This window comes from Calypte anna, chromosome 18 (assembly GCF_003957555.1).
Source record: "Calypte anna isolate BGI_N300 chromosome 18, bCalAnn1_v1.p, whole genome shotgun sequence".
Lineage (NCBI taxonomy): Eukaryota > Metazoa > Chordata > Aves > Apodiformes > Trochilidae > Calypte > Calypte anna.
The window spans coordinates 3415637-3437559 of NC_044263.1; the positions used below are offsets into that span (position 1 = coordinate 3415637).

The 21923-nt window shown below is 44.8% G+C and overlaps 2 protein-coding genes and 1 non-coding gene across 4 annotated transcripts; 1 reads left to right on the top strand and 2 right to left on the bottom strand.

Moving 5' to 3' along the window:
• Positions 1–8138, bottom strand: C18H17orf58 (chromosome 18 C17orf58 homolog). Its single transcript, XM_030461904.1, has 5 exons — positions 8091–8138; positions 3491–4075; positions 3287–3367; positions 1544–1735; positions 1–968 (listed from the first exon to the last, which is right to left on the bottom strand). The coding sequence occupies exons 4-5, from the start codon at positions 1644–1646 to the stop codon at positions 781–783; spliced, it is 291 nt and encodes a 96-aa protein (XP_030317764.1). The 5' UTR covers positions 1647–1735; positions 3287–3367; positions 3491–4075; positions 8091–8138; the 3' UTR covers positions 1–780.
• Positions 8139–8186: 48 nt separating this feature from the next.
• Positions 8187–17272, top strand: KPNA2 (karyopherin subunit alpha 2). 2 transcript variants are annotated; one of them, XM_030461896.1, is made up of 11 exons: positions 8187–8277; positions 11979–12089; positions 12183–12320; positions 12593–12681; positions 13474–13742; positions 14756–14850; positions 14958–15221; positions 15987–16220; positions 16305–16487; positions 16596–16745; positions 16833–17272. In XM_030461896.1, exons 2-11 carry the CDS (start codon positions 12021–12023, stop codon positions 16923–16925), a joined length of 1584 nt encoding a protein of 527 aa, XP_030317756.1. In that variant the 5' UTR covers positions 8187–8277; positions 11979–12020; the 3' UTR covers positions 16926–17272. The 2 variants fall into 2 exon arrangements, with proteins under 2 accessions (XP_030317756.1, XP_008492747.1); XM_008494525.2 differs by lacking the exon at positions 8187–8277 and adding an exon at positions 11095–11184.
• Positions 8451–8523, bottom strand: TRNAR-CCG. Its single transcript has one exon. It is a non-coding gene; the product is annotated as a tRNA-Arg (tRNA).
• Positions 17273–21923: the final 4651 nt, after the last annotated feature.

Sequence of the window (21923 nt, forward strand, 5' to 3'; positions counted from 1 at the left end):
ATTCCTCATGGGAAAATGACATTCAGTCCACAGTTCTAGGACTGAGCTTTTAAGGAGCTGACAGTGTAACCAGGCAAACAAAAAGTGCATGCAAGTGCCTGTTTATTTTGCATTCTTTGGCATGAACTCTCAGTTATTTGTAAGCCTGATTGGGCATTTGTGTTGTGCATTTGCCTGATTTGATTTCAGTCAGTGTATTCATTTACTCAGATAACTCCATAGCTCTTTTGTAAGCTTCATGTGGAAATCCAGCCCTTGATTGGAGAATGATGTAATTTGTAAAGTAGGGTGGACACATTTGAGGTTATCAAAATCCAAATGATCCTTAGTTGTGTTGGTTCCTTTTGAATCAGGTGCATGTAATACCTCAGGCAGAATAGTGTGAGAGCACAATGGACATTGCTATAGATAAAGCTCTGATACCACCTATGGATTGTTCAGAGTTAAGGGATTGAAAGCATTTACTCCTTGTGTACCTAGAACAGAGTTTGACTTTACAATGATTACAGAAGATGAGGGGTACATTACTGCAGGGCAGGCAATAATCACCTCTGGCTCTGCAAACAGCTGGAGCAGATTCATGGCCACTTAATTTTCCTTCTGTGCTAAATTTCCCAAACATATAGGTATGAAGTCAAATGATTATTTCCACGTTTGCTAAAGCACAAAAACCAAGTGTCCCATCAGACAGAGGTAAGAGCTACCTCCTGCTGTTGCTAAACCATGGCCAGGTTCTTTCTGGCCGGTGAATTCTGCTGCTGGTGGAGGTTTCTTGGAGCCTTATCTGCATTTGGTGTGAGCTGCCTGCACCTTGCAGTTCCTTTTCCTGTTGAACCTCTTCACGTAGCTGCTGCTGCTCCTCAGCAAACCATCCCCCGGCCTCAGGCGCCCTCGCAGGAGCTGCAGGAGCTGTGCTGGGATCTGGCGTCTCTTGTGGTAGATCCAGCCCATCACAATGTATCTGCTGCCTGCAAGGTAAACGAGGCTTTTGTGAAGAAAAAGAGGGGGGGACTCATCCACTGGCTCTAAGGGCAACGGGTTCGGGAATTTGTACCCTGCAGAAACAGATCCTCAGCTTGTGGCTTGGTGTAGCTGCAGTGGGACTTGGGGGTTGTGCTTGCACAAAAAACAATTATTTGCAATTATTTACTGCCTTGAATTGCAACTGGAAGATTTTGGGGGAAATGCTGCTATTTGATCAGTTTGCATTTAGAGGGAAAACCGAAGTACTTACAAAGACAGCAGCTTAAGCTCCTGCTAAAACCTCTTTGGCAGCTCTGAAAACTTGCAATTATGTTGGAAATGGATGAAGCTAAGAAAGGGCAGAGCTGCTACCTGACTTCTTCACATAACTGGTGTTTTCCTGGCAGTTTAAAGAAACTGGAAGGGGGAAAAAGCCTTTCAGTTTAAAAGTAAATACTTTTTTTTTTTTTTTTCTCTACCAAACTATCACAACCCAGGATAAGCCTATTAAACTAGGGCTGCCTAAAACTTCCCTGCATGCAGGAGGAATAGCAGAATGGATTTAGCTGGAATTATTTACCAAGTTTAAAGTCTGGACACGGTTTCCTGCAGTTTAAAGTATCCACAACTAAGATGTGAACTCGAGAGAAGAAGCCATCAGGAGTGACATACAACCGACTCATCTTGTACAATCCATCACGGGTCACCAAGAGGGTGAGCAGGTGGACTCCCTTCCCCAGTCTTTCCAGGTTATAAACAATTCCATTCACTGCTGATTTAAAGGAAAAAAAAAACACCCATCAGGTTGTGTGTCTTGGTGGCAAGTCAGGGTTCATGTGGAGCCTCTCATTTAAAGTGTCAGCAAGAGTCTTTGGCTTGGTCATGGGCAGTCCTGAAAGCAGGAGATGGTTCAAATAATAACATTTGATGAGGTCTTCAGTTTATGGCTTTTTCCTGAGTTAGCTCACCTTGAGCTTTGTAGGTCTAGATGTTTTAGTGAAGTTTATAAACTGTTTCAAAAGAAAGTGATGTTTTTAGCACTGTTTTCCATCCTGAGATATAAAAAGTGGATATTTACCTATCAATGGACATTTTTCAGATTTAAAACTGTGCCATGAAGTCCAGAGCTGACCTGCTAATAAAATGCTTCAGCTGTTCAAAGGACCTTGTCATGCCAAGAGGCAAGGGCACCAAGCAGGCCATGTGGTGGGCTCAGACAGTCACTTCCTGCTGTCCACCCCACTTCTGATTTTGGTAAGTGATGAGCTGGCTGCAGGAATCAGGAAAAAAAAATCAAAACCAAAACCACTGAGGCAGGTAAGACAAACAGGACTTCTACAGCTGGCATTACACCTGCCCCACTGAGGGAGAACTTTGAGTCAATGATTTATTCTTTAATGCTCAGTAAGTGTAAAGAAATTAGAAGCTCTCTCTGATTACTGCAGTGGAACTTGGGCTGATGTGGTGCTCAAAATGTCTTTTTCCTACCTGCCTTTTCCAGTGTAAAAGATGAATGCTAAAGGCTGGAAGGTTACTGTAAGGCCTCTGTCTGACAGGAATGCATGAAAGTGGTAAAAAACAAATACAGCATTTGTAGAAAGCACTTCCTGACTTCTTCATTTAGAGAAAACAGATGTCTTGTAATGTGTTTATATACTACAAATGGAAACATCTGTTACCACTAGACATGTATTTTGCTTATCTCTTAAAATACTGTGAGAAAAAGCTGGTATCTATTTCACAACTTCTTAAGCACAAATCAAGGTTTCCATCAGAAAAATGCTTCCTCTTAAGCAGCTCTTACAGCAGTGCCAGGCAATTTACCAGCTTTAGCTGCATCAACTTGAACACAAGGACTGGAGACACCAAGTCCCAAGGAACTTCAAGGAGAATCCTCTATAGAGAGAGGATCACAGTTTTATTTTTGTTTGTTTCACCATTTTATTTTCATTGAAACTTTAGCCCCTGAAATCACAAAGGTTCTCTAACTAGTAAGAGGTAAGTTACACAGCTACCATGTCTCAACTTAGAGTATCTAAAACAGTGGGGCTCTGCAGTTCTGCCAACCAGCAGCAAGAACATTGTCCTTCCTCCCAGAAGTGAAAAGCAGAGGAGAGAGCACTGCTAGCCCAAGGGAGGGGAAGGGTAATGTAAGACTTGGTACCTTTTGTCACAGTACAGGTATAAAGAGCTGTGATGGGCCCTTTAATAATTATTTCACATAGTCTGTGAAACAGTATCTTAGCAGCAGAAGTGAAATGTCAGTAGATGAACAAAGAAGGTGCCTGCTTTGTCTGCATGGTCTGTGGAGGTCACAACTTACCAAACTCACTGGTGCAGTAGGCTTCCACTTCATCTCTCTCTTTCCTGCACTCGCTCAGACACGCCTTCTCCTTATCACCATCTAGAACAGGGACACAGACTGAGGGACAGCAATGGGCCCTTTTTGAGATATTTCATCCAAATTAGGCCACCCAGCCTTTGGAAAGCTCAGGATATCCCTTACCAGAGCAGTCTCTCCCCTTACCTTCCCTGGGCACACTGAAGTGGTGGGGCGAGCTGGATGGATGGCGATTGGTCACCCAGGAGGGTTTGGTGATCCCTTTATAGGGAATTATCTTTCCAGGTCGGTTGAAGTGATCCAGTGTGTTCCAGTCCTCTGACTCCACTGCTCCAGAGTCTGGAAAAGGAGGAGCCTCCACTAAGGATACCACCTTTTGATAGGAAGATGCTGTGTGAGGGAAGGGAGCTGAGACACTGTTGGCAGCCCCGGCCAGGCGGCGATCCACCTGCTTTCTGCTGGCCTGGTTGAAGTCAAAGGAGGCAGGAGAAGAGCCCTCAGCTGGGCTCTCCAGAGGCAGGACCCCTCCATACTGCAAGAAGTGTTTCCTCAGCCCCGTGCTGTTTTCCAGAGAAGGTTTGGCACGTTTCTTCTTGTCTGAGGAGAGGGAGATGATTTCAGGAGGCTTTGGATGCAGCAGCCAGCGCTCTGTCTGGTTCCCTCTGGTGCTGCCCCAGGCTGGCACTTTGACCTGGCCAGGTGAGACACCTGCTGAACTAAAAGCATCTTTGCTGAGGGTCTTGCTGGGTTTCTCAGCGTAGGGCTGGGAGCCTAAATAGAGAAAAAAAAAGGAGAGTGAATTGGCATTTCAATTTTTTATATTCTGTATGCCTGGTGCATTTGAGGCTCCAGTCTGTAAGTGATTCCTCCAACAATACAGTCATAGAACTGATAAACAGCTCAATAGATGAAATATTGTAGAGCTCCTCATTCTTCAGACATGGAAGGCCCAGTAGAGAGAATGCAGCTGTGTGAGCAAAGGACAGGAGATTTGCATTTTTACTTTATTATTGTTGCAAATTAAAAACATGACTTATAAACAAACCCTTTTCTCAAAAGCCTGCATCTCTAGGGAACATCTGAGGAAACAAGGTTCACAGTGCCATTTGGGATGCTTGTTTAAAAGACCATGACAACAGAACTATTTGGTTTTCCCATCCATGGGATGCCTTATTGACAATGTCATCTGGACTCTTCAGCAGCTTTTGAGGGGCTTTGAATGCTGCTGAAAAGATCTTTATCCACCGGTCTGGACCTCAGACTTTTGCACTAGGGAGTTGTATGGTTGTAGTATAGTTGTACCCTAGTGGTACCATGGGCTGTAGCTAGGCTGCAGGGCAACAATTATTTCCAGGCTTTTCTTAAGTTAAGAGGACAAGGGCTGAGAAAGGGAGGAAGTGTCTGGGAATCTATTGAAAAACTGAAAGGCTTAATGACAGTGTTCACACAAGTCACTTAAGACTTTGTTTAAACCTTCACCTTGATCACTTGGACCTCACAAAGCCAAATAACTTTCCATTTACCCTGGGAAGAGAGAAATTTCCTCTTTCTGTTGATTTTCCCTTTGCTTTAGCCCTCCCTTGCATGCCTTTAGTTAGCCAGTAGAGTTTTAAAACAGTTCACCCACACACAGCCTCTGTCTGGGTGTTCACTGCCTGTGGTCAGCATCATGTAGGAGGCTGATCCTAACTCCTCCTGTGAGAAGAGAGATTTGACACACACAGATGAACAACGTCCTGGTTTATCTTCTATAACTGACTCAGCTGCTGACCTTGCCACTTCTCCCCCTTTTCTCTCACCAGCTGCTGTCATGGGAAAGATTCCCTGATATTTGGACTGGCCACATGTAAAGTCAAAAGAATGTCCATGAAGAAAGGGGTGGAAGAAGTCCAAGCTAAAGAAAGCAATAGGCAAGAGTGTTTTGGAGATGGTTCAACATGAAGTTGTGAACTCTCAACAGGTGTTTTGGACATGGCTTTATAAGTGTACTTTTCTACCAGTTAATCATGCCTTCTCAGTCATGGATTGTATCAACAAATAGTTCATTTTTCTCTACTCAATCTGTTCAGGACCTTGAGATTCATTTCTCTATGTCAGCATATTCCTCTCTAGCTCTTGCAACTTAAGACTTAAGACATCCAACTGCAACATCATCAGCTCCTGGACTTCTCCTTCCCAATGGAACAGCTCTATATCCAGCTTCTATATTATCAGTGAGGTACTTAAATGCAAAAAAAAAAACCCAACCTGTTTAGAACAGCTTGCTGTAGGCACATGTGACAGCACAGAGCATGTGGAAATAAATTAGAGATGGGGAGTTTACAGATGAGGGGAAGGAGAATACAAGGGAAAGGCCACATACAAACAAGAAAATCCCACATACAGAAGCAAGGCAAACCTCAGCTGCTGACTGATGGTGAGCAGGACCCATGGCACCATTAGCTGCCTGCTGTTGGCAGGTGCTCTTCTTTCACATGCTGACAAATCCAATATTGCAATTTACATTCCCATCCCACAAACGTGTTGAAAATGTTTCTTTCTTGAGCCCTTACATGATCACTGCTTCCACTTGCTGAAAAGGCTAGAGCTGAAGAGGGCTGCTCGGGCAAGAATCTGTAGTAATGTGTTCAGCCTCCCCTGATACCCAAGGCAAACATGCCCCAGCCCCACTTGGAATGGTACCAGACTTACCGGTCACTGAGCTGGAAGGTGATCTCATGACAAGGCAGAGGAGCCAGAACACTTTGGCTGTCATTTTGAAGTTTTTCCAGACACAAAATGAACTGGAGCTTTTTATGCCCTCCCCCCGATTCATGCTAATGAGAGGCAGCCTTAGGGGAAACAGGAATCACTCACTGGACAACCCACTGGAGCAGGACCAAAGCTGCTGCCTTCCCCCCAGCCTCCCACCACCCCTGCCTGGGAGGAATGTGCACAGACACCCTCCCCACACAGACACACATCTGTGCTCCCCACAGACACCTGTGCTGCTGGGGATGACAAATGGATATGTGTTTTTCAGGGGTTTATTTTAGGGGAGGGTCTTGTTTCCTGTGGCATTTTATAAAGAAAATGGTACAGAAAAAATGAGGGGAGTTGTATCATAAAGTGGACATGACAGATGCTGGGACATTCAGCACCTCTGCCACCTGTAAAGGATGAGCATTAGGATAAAACATATTCAGGTATTTCTGGCTGCTTATCTCTGCTTTTAGTTTATGGAAGCCTTTCCAGTGATTCTTTTCAGACCAAAATACATTGCTGCCCAGTCCAAGGGAAAGCTCTGCTGACTCCAGGTAAAGCTTTATTTTTTTAATTTGTATTTGCTAACATGAAGAACTCTGCATATTTGCACACAAAGCCTGATTTGAGCTACTGAACTCTGATGTGAGCTGTTGAATTAAGTAGGCTTATTGCTATGTTCTCAGTTGAAATGGGGGACTGTATTGCTAGACAAGATATCTGTAGTGACAGATAATCTCACTAGTTCCTTCTGTCATGAAAGTCAGTGAACTCATCCAGGCCTTTAAGGTGAGACAAATAATTTAAAATCCCAGAAAAACACTCTATCCCAGCTCCTGAAACTCATTCCCAACAGAAAATCTGCCCATCAGTAATGCCTTTGTAAGAGGGTCCAGCTATTGCCTATTTTAAACACTGTTTGGTTTGTGCTGCCTTCATTAAGCAGCTTAATAAAAGTCTTAAAAGTAAAGAGCTTTATCTCAAGGGTGAAGACATAAAATAAGCCAAATTAGTATGCAAAATAAATTAATTTTTAACACATCTCTAACTCAGAGTTTTACATTTTTACTGCAGCATTTATTAATCTTTTCTCCCCCCTCTCCCCATTGTTCTTTTAAACATTTTAATTCCAAAAGCATCCCAAGCTGGCTACTATGGAAATAGGAATTTGAACTAAAGTTGAGGTAGAGTTGTACCTCATCTTCTGCTCAATCAGTGCCTGCAGCAAGTGAGAGGAGTCTCAGGTGTGAGAGGTTCCTGATGAGGAGGATAGATGGACGGAGGGATGGACGGAGGGATGGATGAATGAATAGAGGGAGGAATAGAGGGAGGAATAGAGGGAGGAATAGAGGGAGGAATAGAGGGAGGAATAGAGGGAGGAATAGAGGGATGGATGGATGGAGGGAGGAATGGATGGAGGAATGGAGGGATGGAGGGAGGGATGGAGGGAGAGATGGAGGGAGGGATGGAGGGAGGGATGGAGGGAGGGATGGAGGGAGGGATGGAGGGAGGGATGGAGGGAGGGATGGAGGGAGGGATGGAGGGAGGAATGGAGGGAGGAATGGAGGGAGGAATGGAGGGAGGAATGGAGGGAGGAATGGATGGATGGACGGACAGATGCCTGAGTGTCCTGCAGACCTCTGTGCTCCTCTTCTTTTTTAATTAACTGGTCGTGTAATCCAACCCATATTAACCTATGGCTACGTCTGTATTAGTATTGAGCTTCTCCAGACTCTACTTGGGCAGAACCTTGATTAAGAGGCCAGCTGGAGCATTCCTGTCACACAAGCAGCTCCAGGGGTGACAGAGGCAGCAAAGAGAGGACAAAACTTTCCGAGCAGGACTCCCGGTTCTGAGGAGCACAGGGACCGACACGTCCCGGACCTGCAGACAACCTCAGGAAACAGCCGCGAATTTACCAGAGAGGCTCTGGAGATCCCGCAGTGTGACCCCGGCCGGGACACGGCGATGCCTCTGCCCTTCCCGCCCCTCAGCCCGGACCAGAACCGCCAACCGGGCCCGCCTGGGTTCCCGGGTCACTCACCGGCCTCAGGGCTGCTCCGTCCTGAGGGCGAGAGGCCCCGGGAGGAGCCGATCCGGTTCCTCAGGATCTCCGCATGGAGAAGGGAGGCAGCGGCACCAGGCTCGGTGTCTGACGAGCCGCAGTACCGGCGGGACGGGACCGAACCCCCCTGCCAGCGCTGTGGCTGCGCTGAGGGACATTTAAGGAGGTGCGTAGGTTTCGTCCCATTGCAGATCGGGCTGCCGGTTCGGGCGTTCCCAACCGGACCGGGTTGCGGCTGCTAAAAGAGTTGCGGAGGGTGGGGGCTGCAGATTATGAGGAGCAGCGAGGCGGGAAGGGTCGAGCGGGCTCCGCCGAAGGGCCATAAAATAGAGATCGGCCCGACCCAGATGGGACTCGAACCCACAATCCCCAGCTCCGGAGGCTGATGCCTTATCCATTAGGCCACTGGGTCACCCTGACTGCGCTTTCCGCGCCGCGCAGTAACAGCCCCGCCCGCACCCGCGCTGGCCCCGCCCCCCGCCGGGCGCTCACGTTCTCCCCGCTCGTGACCGGGAGGCCCCGCCCTCCCCGCTCCTTGCCCCTCCCGGGCTCCGCGCGCCGTGGCCGTTACCCGTGGCGCGTGCCCTCCCCTCAGGAGCTCCGCGCGGGGCGGTCCCGGGGATCCTCGCCCGCCCTGAGCCCCTTCCCCTCACGGGACTCTCCCGGGGCTTGCGCCTCTCCCGGCCCTCCCGCCGGTTCCTGTGTTACGCTGCCGTGAGCTCCACCGTGTCCCGTCGGCTGCAGGCTTGGCTTCCTCCCCTCATGGGGCTTCCCGCTCTCGCAGCGCTTTTTATCATAGAATCATAGAATGGGCTGGGTTGGAAGGGACCTCAGAGATCATCGAGTCCAACCCTTGAACCACCGTTGCGGTTGCTAGACCAGGGCACTCAGTGCCACATCCAGTCTATTTTTAAATATCTCCAGGGACGGAGAATCCACTACTTCCCTGGGCAGCCCATTCCAATGTCTGATCACCCTCTCGGTAAAGAAATTCTTTCTAATCTCCAACCTAAACATCCCCTGGCACAACTTAAGACCGTGCCCTCTTGTCCTGTCTTGGAAGTGATGGCAGGAGTCAGATGGAATGCAATCCTCCTCTCTCGTTCCTTTTTTCTCAGTTTTTCCAATGATACTGAAAATAATTCATCCCACATGGTTCTCATAGAATCATAGAATAGAAGGATTCCATAGAATCATTGGAAGGGACCTCAGAGATCATCAAGTCCAACCCTTGATCCACTCCCACTGCAGTTCCCAGCCCATGGCACTCAGTGCCACATCCAGGCTCTTTGGAAATATCTCCAGACACGGAGAATCCACTACTTCCCTGGGCAGCCCATTCCAGTGTTTGATCACCCTCTCCAGAAAGAAATTCTTTCTTATCTCCAAGCTAAACCTCCCCTGGCACAACTTGAGACCCTGCCCTCTTGTCTTGCTGAGAGTTGCCTGGGAAAAGAGCCCAACCCCCCCCTGGCTCCAACCTCCTTTCAGGGAGTTGTAGAGAGTGATGAGGTCTCCCCTGAGCCTCCTCTTCTTTTTCCTTCCTCCTGCGCTCTCTCTGCTATCCCCCATTACCTCAGCCCCAGCTCAGCGGCGGTCAGGCTGCTCACCGCCGGCTCCCCAGCCTGCCTCCACCCCTCTGTCACTTTCCTGTGTTGGTGACAGCCCTCTGAGCTGTAACATTTCACTCCCAAGATATCTGCCCGTATCAGCCTGCAGCACCTGGTACACAGCCGCCTCGAGTTCCCGAATCACTGACAGCCCCTCTGCTGCCCTGGAGATCTCTGCAATCTCGTCAAGTCTCATAGTTCAGTTTATCCTGTTCCAAACTGCGTGCTTTCCAGCAATTTATGACCCCATGGACTTTCCCTCACACTGGCCCAATGATCCTTCTATGCACCAGGTGTTTTACCTTAGTTTCTACTTTTGAGCTGTTTGGTTTGGTTTTTTTTTCCTGTCAGATTAGTGCTTTTCAGTATCTCTGTGAACCATGCGCTTTCCCTTCTGTCTTCCCTATTCATGCTTCAATGCTTTTATGATGGTTTTATTTGAAAAACTCAGAGCCAGAAGGCCCATAACAAAATATAAAACATCATTGGTCATTCTTCTATAAAAATCATCAACTACTCTGTATCAGTAGACACGGTTCATTGTAATGATTTAAGAGGTATATTTGTGTGCATCTTAGAATAGAATCACAGAATCATTTAGGTTGGAAAAGACCTTTAGGATCACTGAGTCCAGCTATAAACTGTTGAGGTGCCTGAGCTGCTGGTTGAATCATGGTTTTTCCCCCAGGTTTTATGGTTCTCCTGTGAAACGGGGGTGTTCCTTTGGATCCCAGCCCTTGTGCGTAGGCCAAATTGATCTAAAACAATCCCAAACCTGTCAATTTTCTCGGCATGACACAGGGACAGGCACAGTTTTTTAATTATTCCCTATATTTTAACTTTTACCAGTCCTGATTACCATCGAATCGCTTTAAATTGCGATCTTGTTTAAGTTCCTGTGCCCCACGTTTTCAGGAGACAACACAGGGAATCTCAGGAAAACATCACAATGACCTTATGGTTACTGAGGTAGAAATTAGGCTCTTTGTGAGGAAATGAAATGTTACTGCTCAGAGCCTGGAAATCTCCCTCTTCTCACCCCACCATGGGCCCTTCAGCCGCTCCACCTCCCCTGGGTGGTCCCCAGCCCACCAACCCCTCCGCGAAACTACAAATCCCAGCGTGCCGTGCGCCGCCTCCCGCCCAACGGCCGAGGGGGAGGATCCCCGGAGCGCATCGCGTTGCATGCCGGGAGTTGTAGTTCTGAGGCCAGGACGGGTACTCCAACCCGTGGTGCTTCTTCAGCTTTTCCGGTACTGAGGCGTTTCCCCTTCATCGCGAGACCGAGCCGCATTTCAAACTGGCCAATCAGGAGGTTGCTATGGCTCGAACTGGCCAATGGCAGGGCGAGGGCGCGGGAAATTTAAATCCCGCCTGAAGGGCCCCGGGGCAGTGGCAGCGTGCGAGCAGCTGGGAGCGGTGCTGGCCAGAGAGCGGCTGGAGCAAGGAGCTTTGCGGTTCAGGTGCCGGACACGGGGACAGGGAGGGAGGGGGAACCTGCGGCACTGAGAAGCCGGGTGTGGTGGGGAAGCGGAGGTTAGTGCGCGGGTCTGTCAGAAGGGACTGGGCTCTGCTGGTGGTAGGGCAGGCCCTATGAGGAGCTCTGGAGCCCTTGGGGTTTCCAGGTGGAGTGGGGCTGACAGGGTGGCGCGTCCCAAAGTGGGCTGTGTGTTTAGCCTCTGGGTCAAGTTGAGCCGGTTCTTATGCTGTGGGTCGCCTTGAAGCTGGGCAAGGTGCAGGGGCCTGCCTGATTACCAGTGTAGCTGCTACTGCGTGCTGCTGGCTGCACCGGCGCAGCGAGCTCTTGCCGGCGGATCTTGTCAGTACGAGATCCCTGTTCCCATCAAAAGGGGGTCGGTCTGGATGAGGTGTCTGTGTAGTATGCGTATATAACACTGTGAAAATAATATATATATAGAGAGTGTATGTGTGTGCTGTATGTGAGAAGAAAGACCAATTTTGCTCCTAAAAACAATGACTGATAATGTTAGTAGCTGGAAGAGTCATAAAATGGTGTACCTGTGTTAACTGGTTTTGTGTTAATGCTAGGAGCTTGCTGTAGCATAGGCATTTAAAGAGGCAGCTGTTATCTTATTAATATCTTTAATCAAGACAGTAGGTAGTCTTTTGATCAGACAGTACAGTAGAGGATGCTGCTGTATCTAAATCAGACAAGGGTCTGTCATTTTCAGGTATTGATCCCAGGTTTTAACTTTTATGGATTAAATTTAATGTTTACTGTTTGTTCTCTTTTCAGGCTTGGTTTCTTTTCTCTGTTTCTCAAAAGCTAATAAGCAAGATGTCTACTAATGAGAATGCCAATGCAGCTCGTTTGAACAGATTCAAGAACAAAGGAAAGGATACTACAGTAAGTGTTTTGATGCAATTAGTAATTTAGCTACCATCTCTTTAAACATGAGTTGTAAAAGCTGATAACTTACTATGATTGCATGTTCCCCAGGAAATGAGAAGGAGACGTATTGAAGTGAATGTGGAGCTGAGGAAAGCCAAGAAAGATGAGCAGATGCTGAAAAGAAGAAATGTCAGCACTTTACCAGATGATGCTACTTCACCCCTTCAGGAAAACAGGAGCAATCAGGTGAGGAGGTGCTCAAATCTGATGGACAACACTCTTAAAATGTAGCTTGGGCAGTTGTATTTAAGGTGTAGCAGTAGCCTGAAGCACTTGATGAAAGAAGCTTTCAGTAGCTCAGATAACTGCAGATAAAGCTGTTAAGATTTTGGACTATCACTTGGTGGTAAAATGTCTGGATAAAGGAAGTGGTTGTAAACTGAGGTCTACTTGTAGTGCTGGTCATGAAGACACGTGCCTCTCCCAACAAAACATTCATTTAACTTTTTATTGTGCAGGTTTCAGCACACTGGTCAGTTGAAGAAATAGTCAAAGGAGTTCATAGTAATAATATGGAGCTGCAGCTACAGGCTACTCAAGCTGCCAGGTAAGGAGCTCAGAGGTAACCAGTTCAGTTCTGCTTAACTTGGTAAGGTAAAAAAATTGGTTTAGGAGTTGAAGTGTCTGCTTATGGCAGCAGCTGTGGCTCTTACCAGACAGTGGTTCAACAAACACCCAAGTCAGCCTTTTAGACAGTGTTTAGGTATATTTAGTCATAAGTTTATTAAAACTATGTGGCTTTTGAATATTTAAAATGCCTGAAAATTTTACTGGGAAATAGTAGCTCTTTCTAGTGGTTTTTAAGGTGACAAAACAAGAAGTTGTCTGTTTTAGAGTCGTAGGAGTAAAAAAACTTTGTTATAGTAAAATATATTTAACCTGTGCTAACACTTGAGCACAATATTTGAGTGCAGTGATCTACTTTGGAATAAAGTCAGTGGTAAGATAAAAAGGGTTTAAAGTATGACTAATTTCTCCTTCCAAACCCAGAAGCCTTTAGCAAGCTTGTATCTTGCTGCAGTGCTGCCTCTGGCAGTCATTAACCTTCTCTCTGCTGAGAAAGCTTCAGCAATTCAGGAGGCTCCTGCAGGCCTGCTTTATTTCAGAGTAGAACAGAATCTCCTGGAGTAAAGGCACACCACAAACAATGTTAACAGAAATTTAGGAAGTTTGTCTGTAGCTTGTCTGTATTTCTCCTTCATGTCTTGTGGTGTTGCCTTCCCTGAATGCCAAGGCATGCTAAACTTTTTTTTTAATTATGGATCTTTCTAGACAGTTTAAACTGTTGTTTGGATCTCTGCAGGCAAAAATAATGCTTTGTTTTTGCCTTCCTCCTTAGGAAACTCCTCTCAAGAGAGAAGCAGCCTCCCATAGACAACATAATCCGGGCTGGTTTGATTCCCAAATTTGTCTCCTTCTTGGGCAGAGCTGACTGCAGTCCTATTCAGTTTGAATCTGCATGGGCCCTCACCAACATTGCTTCTGGCACATCAGAACAAACCAAGGCAGTAGTGGATGGAGGGGCTATTCCAGCCTTTATTTCACTGCTGGCCTCTCCCCATACTCACATCAGTGAACAGGCTGTGTGGGCATTGGGAAATATTGCAGGTATGTCTGTAGGTTTCACAACTGTTTCAAACCTCTTCATTTTTTTTAAAAAAGGAGTACATTGCTGCTATGTGATGCAGCATGCTGAGCTGACCCTTTGCAAGTGAAGACATGCAGACATCTCAATGTAGAGCATGCTATGGACAAGCCTTTTCCTTCAGAGCTGGTGTAAGATGGCTCATGCAATACCTGGCAGCCTGTGGATTGCTCCCATAGTTCAGTTTTCATAGAGCTTTATAACCATGCCACAAGATGGCTTTTTCACAAGTGTCACTGAGTGTTTTTGTGCTTTAGCTCTATTCTGTGTGTGGACTAGAAAGGTGAAGGGAGGAGAAAGGTGAGCCACCAACTGTGGATATGAGACAATAAACCTTCCTTAGAGACAGCTGCTTACTGATGTGACCATTTTATATGGAGGTTTCTCATGGGCCTTTCCAGACTGCTTGATCTGCCAGTGCTGAATGCCATTTTTACAAAAAAAAAAAGGCCCCCAAATGGTCAAAATTAATAATATACTTAAATACTATATTTGCTGCATTGTTATGGTTTCTAAGAGCTGTGCCTTACATAAAACAGTGAATGCTCACACAGAGAAAATGAGGTCAGTAAAAGCCTCGTTTGATAGGAGGTTTTCTTAGAGTTTCTCCTTATTGGTTTTGGGTTTTTTTTAACTTAAATTATGGGAAGAGCTCAGTTCTAGTGGTAGGGCTCAGACATCTTTCCAAAGAAGCATGTGTGTGTCTTTAGTTATGAACTCTTAAGTAAAGCTGTGTAGAAACCATTCTAAATTCTCTCTTTCCAACACTAAAAATTAAGCTCAGTGGCTTGATTAGAAAAACACATGCTTGTCATATGACTCAACCATGGTAGTAGTTATTTCTCCCCTTATTTCTTTTATTTCTTTTTTGCTCTAGCCCTTCTTAAGCAGAATCCTTTCTCTAACACAGAATGGTTCTGCAGGCACATGTTCTTCTGTTCTGGTCTTCACATGACTATTTTTCTTATTTTACCAGGGGATGGTTCTGCCTATAGAGATCTGGTTATTAAATTTGGTGCCATTGAGCCACTGCTGAGTCTATTAGCTGTTCCTGATCTCTCTTCTCTGGCTGTAAGTCTGCAGTATGATTCAATTATTAAATGAAATTAATTATTAACAGTGTGCAAAAGCACTCAAGTAACTAAAGAGTTTCTAACCATTTATTTCAACTCCTGCAGTCTGGATATTTACGCAATGTCACCTGGACCCTCTCAAACCTCTGTCGTAACAAGAACCCTGCACCACCCCTGGAAGCTATTGAGCAGATTCTCCCAACTCTGGTTCGGCTCCTGCACCATGATGATGCTGAGGTGTTAGCAGACACGTGCTGGGCACTTTCCTACCTAACAGATGGTTCTAACGACAGGATAGAAGTTGTAGTAAAAACTGGATTGGTGCCACAGCTTGTGAAACTCCTGGGATGCAGTGAACTGCCAATAATGGTGAGGTACCAGCCATGCAGATGGCATGATGGTGTGAGATGTTGGCATGCTTAAAGCCTGCATGTGTAATGCTAGTGAGGCACTTGGCTCATCAGTACCTTCCTGAACTGAGCTGAGGGGCCCAGAACTGGACACAGGACTTGAGGTGTGGCCTCACCAGGGCTGAGTACAGGGGCAGAATCCCTTCCCTGGACCTGCTGGCCACGCTGTTCCTGATCCAGGCCAGGATGCCATTGGCCTTCTTGGCCACCTGGGCACACTGCTGGCTCATGTTCAGCTTCCTGGCAATCCAGACTCCCAGGTCCCTTTCTGCTACTCTGTGCCCAGCCTGGAGCTCCCCATGGGGTTGTGGCTAAAGTGCAGGACCCGGCACTTGGAATGTTGAACCTCATCCCATTGGAATCATCCCAACTCTCCAGTCTGTCCAGGTCCCTCTGCAGAGCCCTCCTGACTTCCAGCTGATCCACACTCCCCCCCCCCCCCCCAGCTTAGTGTCGCCTGTGAATTTGCTGATGATGGACTCAATCCCCTCATCTAAATCATCTATAAAGATATTGAACAGCACTGGGCCCAACACTGATCCCTGGGGGACACCACTAGTGACCGGCTGCCAACTGGATGCAGCCCCGTTCAGTACATAGCATATCAAGCTGTTAATGGGAAGGCTAGAGCAGAAGGGGCATCAAGTGTGGCTGTATTGATGCAGGCACAGATTACATAATACAGCTTTCCTAAAAACTCTTTTTTCTATATTTTTTTTTTCAGACTCCCTCATTAAGAGCCATAGGAAATATTGTCACTGGGACTGATGAGCAGACACAGATTGTTATTGACTCAGGAGCACTGTCTGTCTTTCCAAGTCTCCTTTCTCACCATAAAAGCAACATTCAGAAAGAAGCAGCATGGACAATGTCCAACATCACTGCTGGACGTCAGGATCAGATTCAGCAAGTTGTAGACCATGGTCTTGTGCCTTATCTCATTGGTATTCTGAGGAAGGTAAACAAAACTAATCACTAGTGTTGAGTCTTTTGCTATTACTACTACTATCTGTGTTCAAATATCCTGCTTTTACCTTCACAGGGGGATTTCAAATCTCAAAAGGAAGCTGTATGGGCTGTGACTAACTACACCAGTGGAGGAACAATTGACCAGATTGTTTACCTGGTTCAGGCTGGGGTGGTTGAACCTCTGCTGCACCTTCTCTCTGCTAAAGACAGCAAAACTGTGCTGGTTATTCTGGATGCTATTTCCAATATCTTCTTGGTATGTGGCTGCAGTGTTATCAACTATTGTCCAAGGTGATGCCAACAGTTGTCCAGTAGTTTGTGCCATTTGTTTTTCCTGTGGTTATTCCATGTTTGTCTCTTGCAGGCTGCTGAGAAGATTAATGAGACTGAAAAACTTTGCCTCATGATTGAGGAGTGTGGTGGCCTAGACAAAATTGAAGCTCTTCAGTCACATGAAAATGAAGATGTGTACAAAGCTTCATCCACCCTGATTGAGAAATACTTCTCAGCAGAAGTAAGTTGCTACAGGATGACTTTTTACACTCTTTTTGTATTTTAGCACTGACTGCTAGGTCAAAATACTATTTCTTTTTTCTTCTAGGAGGAAGAAGACCAAAATGTTGTACCAGAATCTACTGCTGAAAGCTACACCTTCCAGATTCAGGGCAGTGCTCCAGACACTTTCAATTTCTAGATCTTCCATATGCTGCAGCCACCTGGTCACTTGCCACGTGAATGACTGCCACCTTTTTGTCTTACTAGTTCCTCTTTTTATTTTTTTAACTGTTTTTATGTGATCTGTAGCACTTTGTCCAACTGAAACATACTTGAACAGTTCAAACCTGTACATATTATGTGAATTTCTAACTGTAAACTTTCTGAGAGATACTTATTGTAAATACTACTTCTTTCTGTCTCTTACTGTACCTGTCAGGGATAAGAATGCAAGTGGGCAATACAGGCTTCTTACAAACCAAGCCACTATTCTGCAAACCTCTTAAACCTGTTATGTTTTACATAACCTCTTGCTGTGATCAATACACACTCAGTAGGCTTTTAAAGAGGATTTACATTTAAAGTTCAATAAAGTGATCTCAATACATCAAATTGAGCTGTGTCAATTGATCTCTTATGGCAACTTGATATGGTAAGTATACTTTTAAAAAGTATAAAGGCAAGAATACAGATCTAAACTATGAAATTAAATTCTGGAGATATGGGTTTTAAAGTAGCTTCACCCCAAGTGCTGAATTCTATGTTAAACAGGCTTAAGTTAATGCAGAAAAAATTAATTGCTGCTTTTCTTTAGATATCTTGGCAGAACTAAAATTTCTGCAACTCTTCATAACTGAGCTAAACTCTTCCTGTATGGAGAAATACTTAAAAGACTGTATTAGCACTACTTACCTGCAAGTGAGGGAGTGGAGGAGGGCAAGTACAGCAGTTAACAAATTGTAAGTATGTTCAGGTAGCTTTAGTAGAGAGGGTAAGAAATGCTTTGAAGCAGTTGGATGTTCTAAAGAGCAGCAATGAAGGCTTCATCTTGGAACCTGTTGTCCTTTTGTTTATAAGTTGTTACTTATAGCAACCTACTCAGTCTATAGAGGTGATTGGAGTGTGTGTAGTAGGAGGGAAAGAACTGTAGTCCTGTTTTCCAGCTTTATCTGAAGTGGAGGCAATTCTCCCAGAGTTCCCATGGATTTAGGTGCTGCTGGACAGTGATAATGCTAAGAGGTAGCAGCTCACTTATAGAGCTACATATAGATCTGTATCTTATGGTTAGCAGCAGAGCAGTTCCTTGTGATCTCAGCTGTGTGATCATATTTCTGCTGGGCTGCTTAAGAGTTCCTCCCAGCTCACATGGCTGTAGAGATGCTCACAAAGCTGTCACTGGTTTATCAACAGAGGGGTCAGATTTTACCTGTCACAAAAGGTAAACAAAGGCCAAAGCTTCTCATGTTATGTGGGGGGGAAGCAAACAACCAACCTAGGCTTTTATTAATCCCCAATGAAGCCTCATGTGCCCTTTGGTGCAAAACCTCTAACTTTGACCTAAAAGCATCAGTTACAAAGTAATAACTTTCTGTGCAACTGTCTGTAGAGATCTGGAAAGAATAACCTACATAAAAGCAATTATGCTAAGTCAGCTTTCATAAATGAAGTCATTGCTGCCCCCTACTTCATGTTTGTGAATTTAGAATGGCAGTTTAGAGTACTTCTGTAATTCCAATTTTTATAACTTAACTATTACATCTTCCAGTAGAGGGTGCTGCAGGCAACCGCACAGTCTCCTTTGCTTCTGAGAGATTGATGTGGAGTTTCCAGCCTGGACCACTCGGGTATGATGTACTTTATTTTCATATTAAGAAAATACTGAAATACAATCAGTCAGATTATCTCATGTAGCTAAAAAAAAAAGTGCTATTTTGAGTATTTAACCAGACTAGATATTGAAAATGAGGTATAATCTTTTAAAAGTTGTAACCTTGGAGTACTGTTACTTTAAAAGGTAATTTGCTTAATTAGCTTTCTAGCTATTATGCAGTTAATTTGACTTTTCTATCTCTGTGTATAGTAAAGGGGATGAGAATGCAGAACACTTCTTGAAGAGCATTCTCTAGTTTTTTTCTTTCCTGAAGTAATTGTTTCAGAAATATCTAATATTGAGTTAATAATAGAACACTGCATATTTTTCTTTAGATGCCCGACAGCTCAGTGGCTTAATAATTAACTTTCTGGGGACTGAAACTTTGTTTTTATCCAAGAAAAATGCATTCAGCCTATCCACCAATGAGTCCTGTTCTTGGCAGTGTGTATTTCCACAAGCAACAATCTACAGCCATTATGAGTAAGTGACTGGGGTGAGTCACTCCTTATTCTAAGAAAATGTAAACTATTTCTGAGGTTGGGATCACAATCACCCAGTAGGCTGAGTGTCTAGCTCCAAAACATGGTAGGAGAAAAAGGGGGAGCAGAATTGTTATTGTTCCTGGTTCTTGGTTTGCTGATTGAGTTTTGGGGGGTTTTTTCCCCCCTTTTTTTTGTTCTGCTCAGCCAGATTTAAGAGCGAGCTGCCTTTTGTTTGGCAAAAGCCTAATTCAGGACAAGGGCTGGAATAAATGTCTGGTGGCCTATGTGTCAGTCTGCCAACTCCTCTGTGCTGAGAGCAACAATAACAGACCCCTGCTGACATCAACTGGCTTGGAATGCAGTTGTTGCTAATGCTGTTTTATCTGTGGAGTGATGGCAAGGTTTCAGTCTGAGATCCAGCAAACGTAACCACCTCTGAAGTCCTGATGCTAGCAGATGATGCCTCTGTGATTGCTTCCACTTGTTCCAAAGATGTTGAGCTCCAAAAGGAGAGCAGAGGCTTTGCAGCCTTGTTGGTCAATAGCATGTCTGTTCACTTCCCACCACGGTAAGAACAGTTCAAACTGTGGAAAAGCTAGAAATGGTTAAATTAGGAGGAATCTATTCTTTATTTTGCTATGATTAAGCTGAAATAGTTTCTTAAGCAAAGCTGCTTCCTGCTGCTCTATACAGAATGGTTTAAATTGCATAGAACTATAGTGGTATATCAGCAGAAAAGAATAGCTGTAAATTTACAGGAAAATTAATTCACTAGCCAACAATATTTCACAGATCTCTTCTGTTTCTAAATCTATTTTGCAGCAGAGCAGACTGAGATACAAGACAGTTATCCACAGACATTCAGAAAGTAGCTGGCAGAATTAATCTGGAGCCTGGGAATCCTGATGTCCATTCCTCTAGTTAACCCATGGTCACAATTATCCTTATGCTGAATTATCCCAGGAGTCTTGAATCTCTTTTGTGATAAGGTACAATATAAATTTTAAGTTCAGGCCTAAACTTTAGATGTGCACACAATAGGGGGGGAAAGTACTGTTCAAAACAGAAGAAATTAGTGAAGTTTAAGTGTGACTGCTGCTATTTGGCCTATAGAGGAAAACGTTGTGACTCTCCCTTAAAATCTAATAGGAAACACATTAACTCTTTGGTCTGAGGTAAAAACTAAAGCTTGATTCCCCTTCAGGGCAATATGTGGAAAAATTTGACTTAGGTGACCCCTCTGAAGGTTGTGAGGGAAGTACACAAGTGCAAAACACAGAGAGAAAACCACAATCACCAGAACACTGAAGCTACAGGTGTGCAGATTCGTTTGTGGTGTTTGTCAAACCCTTATTGATCCGTGATAGGGCACTGATAGGAGCTGAAACTCAGCAGGTAGACAGCTGGGAACAAACTAATTCAGCCTGAGTTTTGTAGCCCTTCATTTGGAATAAGGGTCACTGGATTCCAGTCCTGTTGCTGCCTGCAGAGCACTGTCTGTCTCAGCCTGGCTCCAGGAAATGGACGCTCTTCTGCAGAAGCCAGAAGATTTCGTGGAAGAGCCGTGGCCTCTTTCCAGGTTGCAGTTCACCCACTGCCCTAGGGAGTGCCATTAGTGGGAGGGAAGTGAAGTTGGGATTTAAAGGGATGAGGAAAGGAGAGAAAAATTAAAGCAGGGTGGAGAAAAATTCTGTTGGTTCTTATTAAGCAGGACTTGCTTGACCACGTTAAAATGTTGTGCTAATCATTTAGATAAAACAAGGGGCCAAATCCAGAAGTGATGTATAAATCATGCAGCAGGAAGGGAGTTTCAGTTGACTGACATACTAGAAGTAAAATCAATGTCCCTGATTTCACTGTGGAAGAGGTTGGATTACACCTATAAGATCAACAAAAGAGGCAGTGTAATGAGGAAGCATTCTACTTTATTTCATACCTTTCTCAGTTTGCATTGTGATGTGAAATGAAAACCATGGGATCATTTTTTGAAGGTTTTTTAGAGATTTTTATATATATATATAGAGAGAGAAAAACAGTGGAAAGTGGCCTATTTTTGTTATCTAACAGATTGCTTTGTGTACAGATTCAGAAGGGTAAAATAGTTATAATACCAGGAGTATGCAACTCTGCTCTGTGGGCATGTGGAAGATTGGATGAACAAAGTTATCAGAAAATCTTGAATAATCTCCAAGGCACATTGCCATTATCCAAACCACTTCTTTTTTACCCGCTATATGAAACAGATGTAAAAATAGCTCTTTCATCAGTGAATTTCTACACATATTTGGGCTGCAGAGGTTCAGTTCTGTTCAAAGCAGTACTGTAAAATCTTTTGCAGAATGTTGCTGTTAATCAGAAGCAGCAATTTAATGTTACGTATCCATCTCTCCTCCCACCCCCAGCTCCCCTTCTCAATTCTGAGCAGGAAACGACACTTGGACAGAGCTCAGCATGCTAACTTTCTGGATAGACTCTCTAGGAATGAGGAGGGACTTGAATTCTCTCCATATGTCATTTCCTTTCCTCTAATGGCTAAAAAAAAAAACATTGCTGCAGTCCATATAAGTTACAGTAGAGAGAACATTAGAGATATAGGAAAATAAAGACAGGGGATGGAGCAGACAGGACATCTACATTCCATGTCTGAAGAACTGCTTTGCAGAACTGGCCTTGAATGAGGCAGGAATCCTTCTTTTCTGTAAAAAGACTTTTTTATATAATTCCTAAAGCTGAAGCTATTACCCCATCTGTACCTAAGAGGATATCAACACCTGCAGTCTGTGGCCAGACATGGATTAGAAAAGGAAAATGAGTACAGGAGGAATGGTAACAACTGTGCAGG

Bases quoted from the DNA above. Each gene is read 5' to 3' on its own strand.
- C18H17orf58 (XM_030461904.1), bottom strand. From the start codon at position 1,646: ATGAGTCGGTTGTATGTCACTCCTGATGGCTTCTTCTCTCGAGTTCAC. The intron at 969-1,543 runs GTAAATAATTCC...TTTACCTTGCAG, and splicing joins GTGTCCAGACTTTAAACTTG to GCAGCAGATACATTGTGATG.
- KPNA2 (XM_030461896.1), top strand. From the start codon at position 12,021: ATGTCTACTAATGAGAATGCCAATGCAGCTCGTTTGAACAGATTCAAG. The intron at 13,743-14,755 runs GTATGTCTGTAG...TTATTTTACCAG, and splicing joins GGCATTGGGAAATATTGCAG to GGGATGGTTCTGCCTATAGA. The intron at 16,221-16,304 runs GTAAACAAAACT...TTACCTTCACAG, and splicing joins TCATTGGTATTCTGAGGAAG to GGGGATTTCAAATCTCAAAA.